Source organism: Schistosoma haematobium, chromosome ZW (genome assembly GCF_000699445.3).
Source record: "Schistosoma haematobium chromosome ZW, whole genome shotgun sequence".
In the NCBI taxonomy this organism is placed as follows: Eukaryota; Metazoa; Platyhelminthes; class Trematoda; order Strigeidida; family Schistosomatidae; genus Schistosoma; species Schistosoma haematobium.
This window is the reverse complement of record NC_067195.1, coordinates 1-14,899: the sequence shown is the minus strand read 5'-3', so window position 1 is coordinate 14,899 and position 14,899 is coordinate 1. Positions and strand designations below refer to the sequence as shown.

Genomic DNA, 14,899 nt, shown 5'->3' with positions numbered 1-14,899 from the left:
TGAAGAAAATCAGCTAATAATTGGAAATGACAGGCTTTTTGGCTTTGACTATGTTTTCAAAGAAACAGATTCTCAAGAGTATGTTTACAAAAAGGCTGCACTTCCAATGGTTGAAAGTATTCTAAAAGGATATAATGCTACTCTGTTTGCCTATGGTCAAACTGGAAGTGGGAAAACATATACAATGGGTACATGTATCTCCGAAAGTGTGGTAAAAGAATCCACTGGTATTGTTCCTCGAATTACTAAGGATTTATTTGAGAAAATGCCAAATTATGAGTATGAGTATACAGTGAAGGTTTCATTCCTGGAGGTAATATACACATCTTTGTATTAAGTTATTTCCCAGATATATAAAGAGGATATACATGATCTGTTAGGCGAAGATGTATCTGCATCCTTACAAATACGTGAAGAGAATCAACTTGTTAAGGTATTTCCTCTTTGCGTATTTAGAGTTTACTGCATAGATCCCAGGCCTAACTGAAACAGTGGTCACATCTCCGGAAGAAGTTCTTTATCTTCTTCACTGTGGCTCAACAAAAAGAAGCGTTGCGAGTACGGTGGGGGGCGGAATTTAAGATCCAGTCGCAGTCATACCATCCTTACTCTATGTTTTTTGTTGCGGCCAAAGATAACAGAGATGGATGGGGAGAATACAGGAGGTACATTAACAGTTAAATTACATTTAGTCGACCTAGCTGGCTCTGAACGAATTGAGAAAACACATGCTGAAGGTGACCGACTTAAAGAAGGTATGTGTATTTTATACGTATCTTTGGATGTTTGTACTGTTATCTTTTGGTGGCGTTTTTTTATTACGTGGTCGACATAAATATATTCTTCATTTGTCTTGCCAAACAGATTAATTAGTAGTTACTCGACATTCAATCTTTTTTCATCACATCAGGTTTGGTTACGCTTGGAAAGGCCCAGGTAGTAAGCAATGTGTTATTGACACAGTAGAATTCATCCCCATACTTACGGACTCTCTATGCTCTTTAACATGTGAGTGGCATTTAACTCAGTCGATTGAGAAGTTTCACGAGATTATCTTCGACAAGCGTGTTAAACGATATTGCCATCCTATCAAAGACCCTGTTGTCATTTGCAAAGCATATGAGCGTTTGTAGAAAATTTTACTCTTTAGTGATGACACCGGTCGAATGTAGGGTGATGTTACTGGAATACTCTCCTTACTTTTCTTAAATTACAGAGTGAAAAAGTTAAGTGTGTCATATTTTTTACGTATTTAAGTGTTAGATTAACGAAGTGCAATTAGGGATACAGGCAACTCGTTTGGAAGTAGTTAAGCCATTTAATTCGTGGTTCTGGAGAAACATCCAACTATTATCGAGGGGTGTGTATCCAGTGTAGGAGTTTGTTCTGTATTAACTCTTTGAGACGGCCGATGGAAGTAGATGTGTATAGTTTACTGATGTCCTGTCACTACTGTCTTCTCTGTATTAAGATCGAGTTCGGTGTAAGCGAGTCAATTCAACACATAACGATAATAGAAAATTAACAATAGAAGATTTACAAAAAAGCGTTAAATTATTAGGTGTAATATATTTAAATTTTGTAACCTTGAGTGAGAAAAAGAGTGAAGATTTGTCACTGACCACATTTAATTTAAACCATATAGTTTGAAGCTTTGCTCAACGAAATTTCCTTATCATACAGAATGATTTTCTGCTTAAAATTTAAATTGGTGAGTGAGTTAGGTGACTTATCTTCACTGGAAAACTAGTTTTAAGGATCTCTGTAGTTTTTTTTAATTAACTTGTTTAGCCCAGTTGATATGGTGTTATTCTTTAAACATTTCCGACAGGTATCGATATAAATAGAGGATTGCTTGCCCTTGGTAATGTAATAAGTGCTTTATGCGAACGGGACGCAAAGAAACGATCGCATATTCCATATCGCGATCCACGTTTAACTCGCCTACTTCAAGATTCGTTGGGCGGGAATAGTACCACATTAATGCTTGCTTGTGTTAGTCCTGCAGATATAAATATGGAAGAGACATTGAACACACTTCGGTGAGTTGTTGTTTCAGTGTTGTATATTCCATATTTAATTCACCTTTATGTTGTTGCTAAGCTCAACCTATTCTGACTTGTGTTGAAGTTTGACGTAAGGTATTTATACACTAGAAAAGACGGATGAAGGCCACTCTCCGCACCTAGGATTAATTATTTATTTTTATTTTAACACATAGATATTGATACAAGGAGGCACCAAATACATATGCGCCACACAAATCTCATTCGATATGTGTGAGGGCTGTGATACTGCTCGGGTGCCCAAACCGAAGCAGGTGGTTTTCTTAGGAGGCCACTCCCCGAGCCTTCGACCTGAATGTCTGATCCACACGGTAGTGGATCATCGTAAGGAGATGCAGTCCCATGGAAGCCCGTGACCAACAATTGGTTCATACGCCATCTGTTCCCGCAGGATACTGGAGCCCATGTGCACCATTGATTTGGATTACGATAGTCCGATAATAATAGAGTTTATGGGCTGGTATCAAATTTCTGTTTGACGTCCCCTAAATATCACCGGATGTCGAAGAAATTGGTTGGGTTAGCGTAATACATACCATGACTACCTCAATGGATGAACTTAATATCCTGGTTGTTATATCTAGAACTTAGATACTTGATATACCGCGTACTGCGTGAGCACCCGAACCCTAGAACCTTCCAAGTCGCAAATGACAAGACGAGTGAGAAGGAATATTATTCCAGTGTCAAATATGGTACAAAACTCAGGTATTTATAGTTTTTAGTAAAAGTGAAATCATCATTATAATCATTCAATCCCGCATACAGTGCTCTTTAGCATTTGTCCAATAGAGAAGCTACACGTCAAGACTCTGGAGTGTTCTTCCAAAAGGTGATTGTATGGAATATCTCCGGCTCTTTTTGAGCTCCTTAGGACTTCCTTGAGTTCACCCGTGGGCCGTCATCACACTGGCCAACCACTTTTTAACTCAATATCTGATATTCAACCTAAACATTATCCAGTCCGTTGTTCAGCATGCGCGACCCGTACTTCGAATTATAGAATCTCGCCGATTTTCTCTGCCAAATAAAATGTTAAAGCTACATAATATATGACACCCTCGACTAGCCATGTTAGCATAGTGATATGGGGCGGTCTGCTCGGTGATCTGTATTATTCTGTAAACATTTCTAGTTTCAACTCTTTTAACCAACACTTAGTTTTCCGCCAGTTAATTTATTCAGTGGTTTGTTATAGTGTTACTCAATTTACCAAGTACAAGTCCATGTACTCGGCTTTAAAGCATACATTTTGTCTGAGTAGTAATATCCAGATGCTCAATTAAAGTAGGTGAAATTGACCGACCAATGATCGAAGACCTTGTACGACATCACTAAAACTCAATTGTATTTTTGGTGCATATGTATCCATCGTCTATCTTCATGTAGATCGTGAGCTTCAATACCGTTTCATGCTTTTTATTCTGCTAATTCATTCCTTTTCAAACCATTTTATCTACGTTTAGTCTCTTCCAATACCAATGTCTTACAGAAAGAGATAGTGTTAGTAAAAATATAAAACAACATTAGGAGTTGAGATTTCGTTCTGGACATTATTTATTATTATTTTTTTTTTATTATTAATAGCTTTATTCAATATTATATTATTGGTACAATATAGAATTCTCAGCACAAAGTATTTCAACAAGTTTCCGTTTCTTTCTTCTTGGTCGGTCCTCGCGATAAATACTGAATGGTCGCCAGCTAGGTGTTATCAGTCCAGTAAGTGAACATGGGAATGATGTACATTCTTTTCGTTGTACATTGCCAGCAACCATATTCTCTCTTTTTGAGCTTTTTGTAACTTTAATAACGAAAGGTTGTACATTTTTCAGAAACGCAGCAGTATAGGTTGTGCGATTAATAGACATAATGATATATTAAAACAAACAAAGATAGATAACTTGTTGAAATATCTAGATGGCAGGAACAGGTAGCCCAGATGCTCAAGCAGGCCGCCGTTATTAACTCATGCGTTCTTATAGTGTGAATTGTTGACACTTCCCGTTTGTCTTCATCGTGGATGGCAATCTAGTTAGGAATCTGAAATAGAAGCTAAAGGAGTGGAGACGGCCTTGTCGACCTGAGGGCGTGACTGCAAATCTCAAAAGACAAGTTGTTATAACTTGTGACCGCCGTTTAGTGAGCAGTGACTTATCGATCGGACAAAAGACGCGTAAAACACGTGATAACAACCTAGAGTCCCGATTTCCGCCTAACCCGGTCAGTTAAGTCTAGAACACAAGTCTCAGCTTCTGCGATATGAATCATTATTTTTCAAACATACTCAGTTTATATACCAATCAAACCGAACACAACGTACCAATAAAATATGAAACAACATTTGTACAAGAATTGGCCAGATGTGGCTGTGAATGAGGGAGGTAGTAATCAATACACTGAGCATAGTTCAAGAATGGTAAAACATAAAATAATGGTTCATAAGTCAAAATAAAGCTTATAATATAAGAGGAACATGAATATAAACAGTTTAGTTATTTAATAATTATACAATAAAAATATACGTTTAGTATTGGTTCATAAAAGGATCCCAAGTTACCATTTATTGTTTCTCGGGTCCCAACACAAGTACTAGACGCTAATTTTTAAGTGAGTTGTGTAATGCTTTAGCTTTGTACCTTGAGCTTCACTACCGTCGCCGTAAAACCTTCAGACATAAGTCAAGATTTTCCTACTCCTTGCATCGTGGGAAGGCAACACCCTTGAGGATGCTGGTTTTTGCTGGACACCTTACTAGCCCCAAACTCCGGTGTAGCCAACCATTTGATCTCACCTTCCATCCTCCAAAACCTGAATTTTTTTGGTCTTACCACTACTGTGTTAATCAGATTAACGTGTTAGGACTTTCAAAAATAAATTTTCTAGCCAATATATCTTGACTGAGTCCTCACAATAGAAAAGCCCCAGCCACCGCATCAATGTAGCTGCTACGGTCGGGTCATAGTTTTACTACTATTACTCCGACCTTGTTGTGTATCTTGCTAATTTCCTGTTAATATTCATTATGGCTATTTGTGTCAATGAATATTTGCTGACTGACTAACCACTCAGCGGCTTTAATCACTTGGCTATTTCTTATTTTTTTCTTAATTTAAGTTATTCCATAACTTTCCTAAGTGGTCATGTTTTATTTATTAACCTATGGGGCTAAACTATATGTAAGTTAATTTAAAATCAGTTATTCCAATATTTCAATCATTATTCTCTCTCTTAATTTGTAGTAATGTATTTGTATTATTTCAGATATGCAGATCGAGCACGTTTAATTAAAAATAAACCAATTTTAAATCGTGCTGATCCTAAAGATGCTGAACTTGCTAAACTGCGTGTTTTGGTTGCTCAATTACAAGCACGATTAGCTAACGGTTCCTCTTGTTTTCCATTACTCAGTCCTTGTCCAAAAACAATTATTAAACCATTATCTACTACTACTACTACTACTACTACTACTACTACTACTACTACTACTACTACTACTACTACTACTACTACTACTACTACTACTACTACTACTACTACTGCGATTAATAATAATTCTACTAACAGTCATTTTTCTTCAGAATTAGTTACAAATCTCATGAATAAAAATAAAAAGTTAGAGGTTAGTAAGTTGTATCAAGTTGCTATAATCACTATATTCTATTCATTTACTTTATCTCTGGATTAAAAATTTCTGTGATTATTATTTTCAAGTTTTGCATCATGACCCCAAGACAATCATAATCAGATATTCTAAATTTCTGGTGCGTTGAACACTTGTGATGATCACTGATCAGTTTCTATGCCCTCATGGGTGTTAAACTTGAAAAGTGAAAAAAATTGGAGAAAAATGAATGCAACAAGTGGTTTACCTTCAATTCTGTTGTAGTTACGAAAATGAGGGGTTATTTCCCGGATTAGTATCATCGATCCTGAAGTCATAGATACTGTCAGGAAATATGTTAAAATTATTGATAATTTGGATTAGAGAAGGACATCAAGTGCATTCGATTTCTAGAATTCTAAAGAATTTTCCAACTGCATAGATTGATTTGCAGTGTTTTTCAACTCCGTTCTCTAAATAACGTTCATTGAAATTCTCTAACACGATCAATAGAAAATTCACATAAATGATGAAGATAGCTAAATATTCGATACCTTCAGACAATAAATCAGGTCTATATACGCCAATAAGTTAAACCTAAGTGTCACTAGGTCTGCATCGGACAACTGATCGGAACGTCCCTCAATGTCCTGTGCTAGTTGTTATATAGTTGTGACATAAAAATAGTCTATTAATCATGTACCTAAACTATATACCAAATTGTTAACTTGATGGGTATTGATTGAATACTTTTCTAATAAATTTCTCGAGTTATAAATCCTGTAAATAAATTTATTGCATTCATCAGATAATTCGGTATGAACTATACTCTAAGTGTGAAGACTAATAATACCTCGTGCTTGCCCAAATTGATGTAGGTGGAACGAGGTTTGAACCAGAGGCTCAATTGTTTAACGCTTTAATTCAATAGCTTACCCCTCTTATTATCCCAATCAAATTGCCGTAATAAATAGATTTTTAACTTATACATGTATTTATTTTAAAAATAATCATTTATTATAGAGTGAGAAGCTTCTGCTTTGTGCAGAATTAGATCATATTGTCGAACAAATGCAGGAATTATACAGAAATCGTTTCGATACTGATCATCTACATGATACTGTAATTTCTGAACTCCAGAAAATCGAATCCATTCTCAAGTAATTTCTCATATTTATTTTAACAAAAAAAATATAATTACAGCTCCTTAAATCAATTTGTTAGAGAAAAATTCAATGAATATCCTGAACTGATTAGTTATATTCAAGAATTGGAAGATATCCTAACTGGATTGATAAAACTTTATAATGAGTCGAATAAAGTAAGTTCGTGGTGAAATGATTTTTCGGATATATTTATCACTTTGCTTATCCTACCCCTTAATCTGTTATTCTTTTGATTTTCGTATCAAAATCTCTATATCAAGGTGTGATACTTGTAGAGATGATCAGGAATAAAACCTACTTTACTTATTGTTCTAGTTATCCCCCATATATCAGCATAGAGTGCTTACAATCCTGTGTGATTGGAACTCTTTACTTTATTTGTACGAACCAATTATTTATCCCTGTGTCATATCCTTATACGCAATCTTTTGTCGAATATATTACTACCATTGAAGTAACTGCTTCTATGAATTCGGTGTTGATCTTGTTGTGCTAAGTAATTATGGCAACTTGGATCGATGCATATATGTGCCTGGTCATATGTTATAGCTGACTGACTGAACTAAATCATGATTACACTGTGAATCCCCTTACTAACAAGTTTTTGCCTACTAGCCAATCTAAGTTCAATAACCCCTAGAATTTGTAAATTCATCGTGCCACTTTATTTTATCACACTTCAATTTATTCTTCTTTTAGTGGCCCGATCGAAGCTGCTACCTTGACGCGGTGATCGGGCTTGCCTATCGTGATGACCCAACCGAGCTATATTGGCTGGAACATATGTTCCTGCAGGTTCTACCATGCCAGGCAGGTCGATTGGCGAACGGTAAGACTAAAAGCAGCAACTCAAGGTCTGAGGGCGAAGTCGTACTGCTGACTGTAGAGAGGTGTGACAGCAGTAAGGTGTTTCCCTCGGACAACCAGCATGACAGCGATGCTGCCTTCCCACAAGGAGGGGTGGGGTTAGAAAAGGTCGACCCTAAAAATGCACACCTCACCTTACCTCACGGATTTCCGTCTCCGGCGGTAAGGCCCCTTGAAGAACGGAGCTAACACGTCAAAAACCTTCCACAAAAGGCCGTGCGCGACCGGCCTCAAGCAGTTGTCCCTTGGGCTCTGCGGTCACGCTCCCAGGTCGTCAAGACCAACACTAATCCAATTTCCTTTTCAGGTCCCTCAAGAAATACCCTTCCACGGTGTGGGCAGCCGGGAAGTGACATCAGCCCTCATACCCGTAACAGCACAAGAGACCAAGGTGGTCACATTCAAATCCTTCCTACACCTCCTAATACTTCTCTTATCCTCCCGACTAACCCTCCTCACATCTCTTTATCACCTCGCACCGCTAGGGCAAACGATTCGAGTACGTGGAACGCCATTCCTGGTCTCCTGAAACCACGCTCTAAACTACACGTAGGAGCTTTTAACGTACGAACACTTTGCCAAATAGGACAGCAGGCTTCCTTAGCTAAAACTTTAGAATCTCGCGCCATCGATGTGTGCTGCGTCTCCGAAACGCGCATACAGGATCCAAGTAGCGTCATTCATTTGACCTCACCATGCCAAAATAAAGAACCGACTCGATTTACGCTTCGTGTATCTGGAAGCCCTGATTCTGCTTCCCGTGGCCTCGCCGGCGTAGGTATAGCATTGAGTCCTAGGGCAGAACTAGCTCTCTTAGAGTGGATCCCAATAGACAGTCGTTTGTGCGCTGTCCGACTGAACGGAACAGTAAGAATCCGGAAAGATAGGGACACTCGTCGTTGCCTCTTCGTCGTCTCTGCCTATTCTCCCACTGACCGCAGCTCAGATGATGTAAAAGATGAGTTTTACAGAAAGCTTTCGGACCTTCTCCGAAAAGCTAGGCGCTCGGATGTAGTAATAGTGGCCGGTGACTTTAATGCTCAAGTAGGCAAACTAAGTGATAAGGAAAGACACCTAGGTGGATCTTATGGTGTCGTGGCTCAAAGAACAGATAATGGCGACCGTCTGTTGCAGCTATGCTCAGATAACCGCCTGTTCCTTGCAAATACTAACTTTAAGCATAAGGAAAAACATCTTTTAACATGGCGACCCCTAATTCGTCCCAACGTTGGACCCAACTGGATCACATCGCTATCAGCCACCGATGGAGGGGTTCGATAGAACACTGTCACTCATTCTGGAGCACATGCTTAGATTCAGATCATGCTCTAGTGCGAGCGCGTATTTGTCTGTGTCTTACTGGACGTAGGAAAGACGCTACAAGGAAACCTCTTAGGGGCCTACTTGATGATAGTCCAGCTAAGAGTATATTTCAGGAACAAATAGGAAAACAGTTAGGCAGTCATGTATGTGATGCCTACCTCGAGGCAGATGGAATGATATCCGAAAAGCTGTGGAAACAGCAGTGATATCTGCTAGTACGGTAAACCATAAGGTTAAGGAGCAACACTGGATCTGAGCAGCCTCTACCGCACTGATAGATGCTCGAAAACTCATTCCATCTGTCTCTGAACATAACGATGAGCGGAGTCAGCTTAAGCGCAAGCTGATACGAAGCCTACTTAATGATCGCGAACAGTTGTGGGTAGCGAAAGCAAGAGAGGTGGAAAAGGCAGCGACAATAGGTAATAGCAGACAACTGTTCAGACTTGTTAAGGGAACCGGTATTAGGAACCCGACTGTTAGCGAAACAATCTCAGAGAAAGATGGACATATTATACATTCTCAATCCAGGAGATCGGATCGATGGGCAGAACACTAGGGATCAGTTCAACTGGCCTTCAGCCACACTTCGGTTTCCCACGATCTCCAGTCAACCTGAATGGCAAGTTAATGTAGGTCCTCCGTCCCTTTACGAAGTTGAAAAAGCCATAGGAAATCTGAAACGAGGGAGAGCAGCAGGCCCTGACAGGTTTACTCCTGAGATTTTTAAGGATGGTGGTCCAGTATTAGCAATGAGATTAACCGAGGTCTTAGGTAGAATTTGGGAACTGGACGTAATCCCATCTGACTGGTCTCAATCACTGATTGTGCCAGTTTTTAAGAAAGGACAAAAGTCCTCTTGTGACAATCACAGAGGAATCAGTTTGACTAATATAGTGTCTAAAATATTAGCTTCAATAATACTTCGACGTCTAACTAAAGCTCGTGAAGAGCAGACTAGAGAAAACCAGGCTGGTTTTCGACCTGGACGTGGTTGTATAGATCAGATATTCACACTACGTCAGGTTCTAGAACACAGACACACATTCAGACGCCCCACAATGGTAGTATTTCTCGACCCTAAGGCGGCATTCGACTCGATTGATCGTGAGGTTCTATGGCAGTGTTTGTCACTGAAAGGAGTACCAAAGAAGTACATTAACCTTATAAAGGCTCTCTACTCGAACACAACTGGTCGAGTGAGAGCTTATGGCGAACTGTCATCAGAATTGATCACCTCAAGTGGTGTTCGTCAGGGCTGTTCACTCTCCCCATTCTTGTTCAACTTTGTGGTCGACGTACTTTTAGAGATAACACTCTCCTCATCTAAATATACAGGGGTTGAACTTCTACCAAGAGGTTCACTTGTTGACTTAGAATATGCTGATGACATCGTTTTATTTGGTGAAGACACTGACAAAATGCAGAGTCTTCTGGCCACTCTAAGCAACAATGCAAGCATGTTCGGGATGCGATTCGCTCCCTCGAAATGCAAAATGTTGCTTCAGGATTGGGTTACATCGACACCCGAACTAGTGATAGGGAGTGAAGTAGTTGAGTGTGTCGACCGCTTCACTTATCTTGGAAGTCTCATCAGCCCTTGTGGTTTAGTGTGTGACGAAATCTCAGCACGGATACAGAAGGCTCGATTAGCTTTTGCCAACTTGCGTCATTTATGGCGTAGGCGAGATATCCGTCTATCAACCAAAGGACGTGTTTACTGCGCAGCAGTTCGTTCCGTCCTACTTTATGGGAGTGAAACATGGCCGGTAAGAGTAGAGGATATCCGTAGGTTACTAATATTTGATCATAGGTGTCTTCGAAACATTGCTCATATATCATGGGACCATCGAGTAAGTAACACAGTTGATAGGAAACGGGTACTAGGTAAGGATGGCAAATCAATTGATGACGTAGTGAAACTTCATCAGTTGAGATGGCTGGGACACGTGTTACGTATGCCCAACGACCGACTGCCTCGACGTGCTATGTTCAGTGGTATAGGAGTAGGTTGGAAGAAAGCTAGGGGCGGCCAAACCAAAACATGGCACAAGTCCATGAAGTCACTGACAAGTGAACTGAGTCATGTTGGTAGGTGTAGACTTCCTGGTTGGGGACCGCGAGATGACAGCAACCGATGGTTAGAGACCCTGAATGACATGGCTCAAAATCGTTTGCAATGGCGCAGGTGCATCCACTCTCTGTGTTCTCCCAAATTCTAATCTTCTGAATTCTTCATGTCCCTTTTTTTCCTCTTTCCAAATTTCTTTCACTGGATTATACTCTTTAAATAACATCTCCAAACCCTAATCTTCCCGATTACTGCTTATACTCTTATTACCTCTACCACTACGGGATTTGAATCGACAAGTGCATCTCTGTGCTAATGTGGTGTGGCAACTCGAACTGATGTACGTACGTACGAAGTTCTACGTTGTTACTGACTGACTGACTATTCTTAGTGGGGTGAATATGCGTAATAGTCACTTAAATCACCTTATTCGTCAAATGTTTAAATTATAAGTTTCAAGAAATCCTATTTAATAAGACACGCTCCGACTGTTATTCAGATAATCTTTTAAAGCTTTTGTGATATAATTTTGATCATTTTATGTAGGTGACAAAACTTCAAGAACATGATCGCCGGCTTCAATGTGAAATGTCTCGTATGGTTTCAGTGCACGAACGGCAACAAGCTGTATTAAAGCGCCGTATTGAAGCTGCTGCGGCTGCTGAACGTCGACTTAAAGAATTGTTGTTATGTCGAAAGGCTATTAGAAATGGACGTGATAAATGTGTATCAGAAGGGAACAATGCTAAAAAGTAAGAAAGTATTTTATTTTGTGAATGAATGTACATTTGTCCTTTATACTAATAATAACAATCTTGTTCTCACTAGCGACTAACGTCGAGAGGTAGTTCCCAGAATTCCAGTGAAGGTCGTGGATTAGTCGGGTCCACTTGTATAGGTTATAAGGTGTTGCTAGATAGTTGCTCAATATCGCTTATTGAATAATATGAAAAATTAAAAACTGTTGAATAAGGACTAGTCCAAAAGCTAAGCACTTGTCACGAGACTTTAAGTTCTTAAGCCTAATCCTCGGTGTGGTCGTGGATGCTCATTGCGTCCCATTCTAGTACCAAACAACATTCAAATACTTTCTGGCTTTTTTTAATGATTGTCCATCTAAGGATAGGCCATGATATAAACTATAATATCCCACGTCTATCTGCTTTATATGATTGTTTAAAACTGGCATAAATTTTGGTCAAAATATCTTCAAATTTACTGTCTATCACAAGCATTATTAACTCGAAAAGTCGGGGATTCAGTCATTTAGTCCTAGTTTAGAACCCGTGTACAATGCTCCATGTTAGTCATAGTAGGAATCAGTCGTCAAGAAGCTAGATGTAGAAAAATATCTGGTGATTCTTCCCAAAGGGCAGCTGTCCACGCAATATTAAGAAATATCTATAAAACTCATGAACAAGCTCAAAATCTAATATAGAAATCCACAAGCCGATTATTTTACTATATATGAAGGACATCAGAAAGTACAACCTGATTTTTGAGGCTCTCTAGTGTATAGGTATGGCTCATAAACCTGCAAAATAATTTCGATAAATATTATACAAACGATAAAATGAAATGATCTAAGAAAATAAGTTGGATATCATGTAAAAAATAGACTGCTCCAACTGTAATAAAAAGTACATCTGGCACGATAGCCCCGATCTTACTCTTTGTTTACATGAACACCAGTTACGTGTTAAAGGTCACGACGTATTTTCATTTACGTCAATGTATGATGGCAATTGCGTATACGCGTTTGACTGTGGAACGGTATCTTGGACTGAGGCAACACAAGGAAGGCCAGAAAATTATTTAGAATCTCAGTTCTCAGTTTAATTTGTAGTCAAGAGATTTTTCAAAACAGAATCAATTTATCACTCATTTGAAGCTATAATAAATCAAGGTGAACACATAAGGAATGATCGATCAAAGACTGACAACAATCAAGAGCAAAGCTGACAGGATAGGTCATTTAGAGAAATTCCGATAGCTCACCTCTATCTGAAGTTCGTGTTATCAAGAAAGACTGTGAAAGCCCCATGATTAAATCACCCAGCTGCGAGGATGCAACTCCCTAAATATTCTCAGTACTTAGTTTTTCTTATTATCATTACCATTTGATTATTTCGATTTCTTTTGCTATTTATTTATCGAATTTCATTTCGGGGGAAATACTGAGATCTAACACTAGTTTATTTCGAGGCTTGCCTTTCCACATGTTTGACATCATAAACGATGGAATTAGCTTGATGCAATTACCGAACATGATGTTGTACACTTTCAAAAAGAAATAACTAGCGAATTCTTTAGGTTAAAAATACACATTGATATGAGTGTTTTCATCAATTCTAGATTAGCATATCGAAATTAAACAGAAACACACAAATATATCAGGTTAATTAATGCGTCGAAGAGCGTCTTGATATGATGTTATTTTCACTATTTCCTGGAAAATCATTTACTTTTCAGTGGTGAATTATGACTAGTTATCTGTTCTGTGCATTTTACAGTTATCATGTAGATTAGACTGAAACACGACTAACCTGTATGTAACTGGATGTGGATATATGTCCATACTAATTATATGCTCATGGTATGTTTCTTCAAAATATTGCATATTTACGTTAGTGTTGTAAACTCGGTGAAAAAATACCGACCTTTGAATTTGATTTATCAATATCAGAATGTGTTACTCACCGTCATCATTCAAAATTTCTCTACATTTTGCTTGATCTCAGCTCTATTCGCTTTTGAGTTTATCATCACTCTCTCAATAAGATACTTGAGTACATACAGTTAACCCATGATATATCGATTTCCGCGTGTCAGGCTTCGAGTTTTATTATGCTGACCAGATACTTGTACTACGTGCATGTCGGTATTTGTTATATTCAGTTCTTTTATAAGCACAACTTCTTTTGTGACTTTCAGTGTAAATGTTCGTTCCATAGTTTAAACTATCTAAATTCTTATCCCATTAATTAGATTCGATTTGGCTGCACGAGTTCGTGCTTGGGTCAAAACAGATTTAGATGTCCAAATCAGTATGGATACTGTTAGATATCATCTGAGTCAGTTTATGGATTCACGTAAAACACTGTGTGATCGATTGCGCACGATCGAAGCCAGAATGGAAAGTTGCCGACAAGATGGTAAACCTTATGATATGTATATTGAAGAAATGAACAGTCTAACTGAATCGATTCAATGTCAAACACAAGTGATTAGCGATTTGCAACAAAAACTTATGGATGCCGGTGAAATATCGTTGACAGATGCCTCCGGTTCACCTCATTCGACTGGTCAAATACTCTCATCTCGTTTATCCCAACTACACAGCATCCAAGAGGCACGAATAGCTTTGAAATATCTATTCAGACAAGTAGGTTGTACTTTTTATTCTTTTCTAACCAGACTGACCAATTGATGAATCTTTCCAAATGGTATAGGATTTTTACGTCGACTTAAGAACTTCACAAATGGATTCGAGTACTTGTGTTTCAGTGGAAAACTTATCATTCCAACTTACATTCTCCTCAGATTTTCGTTTCTCTGTCATTAGTTGAGATTCCAATTCACATATTTGAGTTTCTAAATTAATCTTAGAAACTTCAGATGACGATGCCTATGAAATAAATAAAAAGAGCGAGAATAAGCAAAATAAAGAACTGTTGACTAGTCAAATCAGATCACTACATTTTTATAGAGAATAAATAAGTGGAATTCATATCCTATTGGCACTACTTTGCGAAGCCTGTTTACAGAATCGACATTCTGCTGTAACATACATCATTAAATT

The 14,899-nt window shown here is 38.4% G+C and overlaps 2 protein-coding genes across 3 annotated transcripts; both read left to right on the top strand.

The window, feature by feature from the left end:
* KIF4_3 (Kinesin- protein 4) lies at nucleotides 1-7,369 on the top strand. Of its 2 annotated transcripts, XM_051210126.1 has the most exons (6): nucleotides 1-433; nucleotides 471-755; nucleotides 1,832-2,042; nucleotides 5,331-5,688; nucleotides 6,694-6,830; nucleotides 6,874-7,369. In XM_051210126.1, exons 2-6 carry the CDS (start codon nucleotides 644-646, stop codon nucleotides 7,004-7,006), a joined length of 951 nt encoding a protein of 316 aa, XP_051070072.1. In that variant the 5' UTR covers nucleotides 1-433; nucleotides 471-643; the 3' UTR covers nucleotides 7,007-7,369. The 2 variants fall into 2 exon arrangements, with proteins under 2 accessions (XP_051070072.1, XP_051070073.1); XM_051210127.1 differs by lacking the exons at nucleotides 5,331-5,688; nucleotides 6,694-6,830; nucleotides 6,874-7,369 and adding an exon at nucleotides 3,688-4,362.
* Nucleotides 7,370-11,139: 3,770 nt separating this feature from the next.
* MS3_00001020 (uncharacterized protein) lies at nucleotides 11,140-14,899 on the top strand. Its single transcript, XM_051208556.1, has one exon. The coding sequence runs from the start codon at nucleotides 14,147-14,149 to the stop codon at nucleotides 14,525-14,527; it is 381 nt and encodes a 126-aa protein (XP_051070071.1). The 5' UTR covers nucleotides 11,140-14,146; the 3' UTR covers nucleotides 14,528-14,899.

What these genes read in the sequence shown, in the direction of transcription:
- KIF4_3 (XM_051210126.1), top strand. Translation starts at nt 644, where the DNA reads ATGGATGGGGAGAATACAGGAGGTACATTAACAGTTAAATTACATTTA. An exon ending in GAGACATTGAACACACTTCG is followed by an intron (nt 2,043 to 5,330) that starts GTGAGTTGTTGT and finishes GTATTATTTCAG; the next exon opens with ATATGCAGATCGAGCACGTT. An exon ending in ATAAAAATAAAAAGTTAGAG is followed by an intron (nt 5,689 to 6,693) that starts GTTAGTAAGTTG and finishes CATTTATTATAG; the next exon opens with AGTGAGAAGCTTCTGCTTTG.
- MS3_00001020 (XM_051208556.1), top strand. Translation starts at nt 14,147, where the DNA reads ATGGATACTGTTAGATATCATCTGAGTCAGTTTATGGATTCACGTAAA.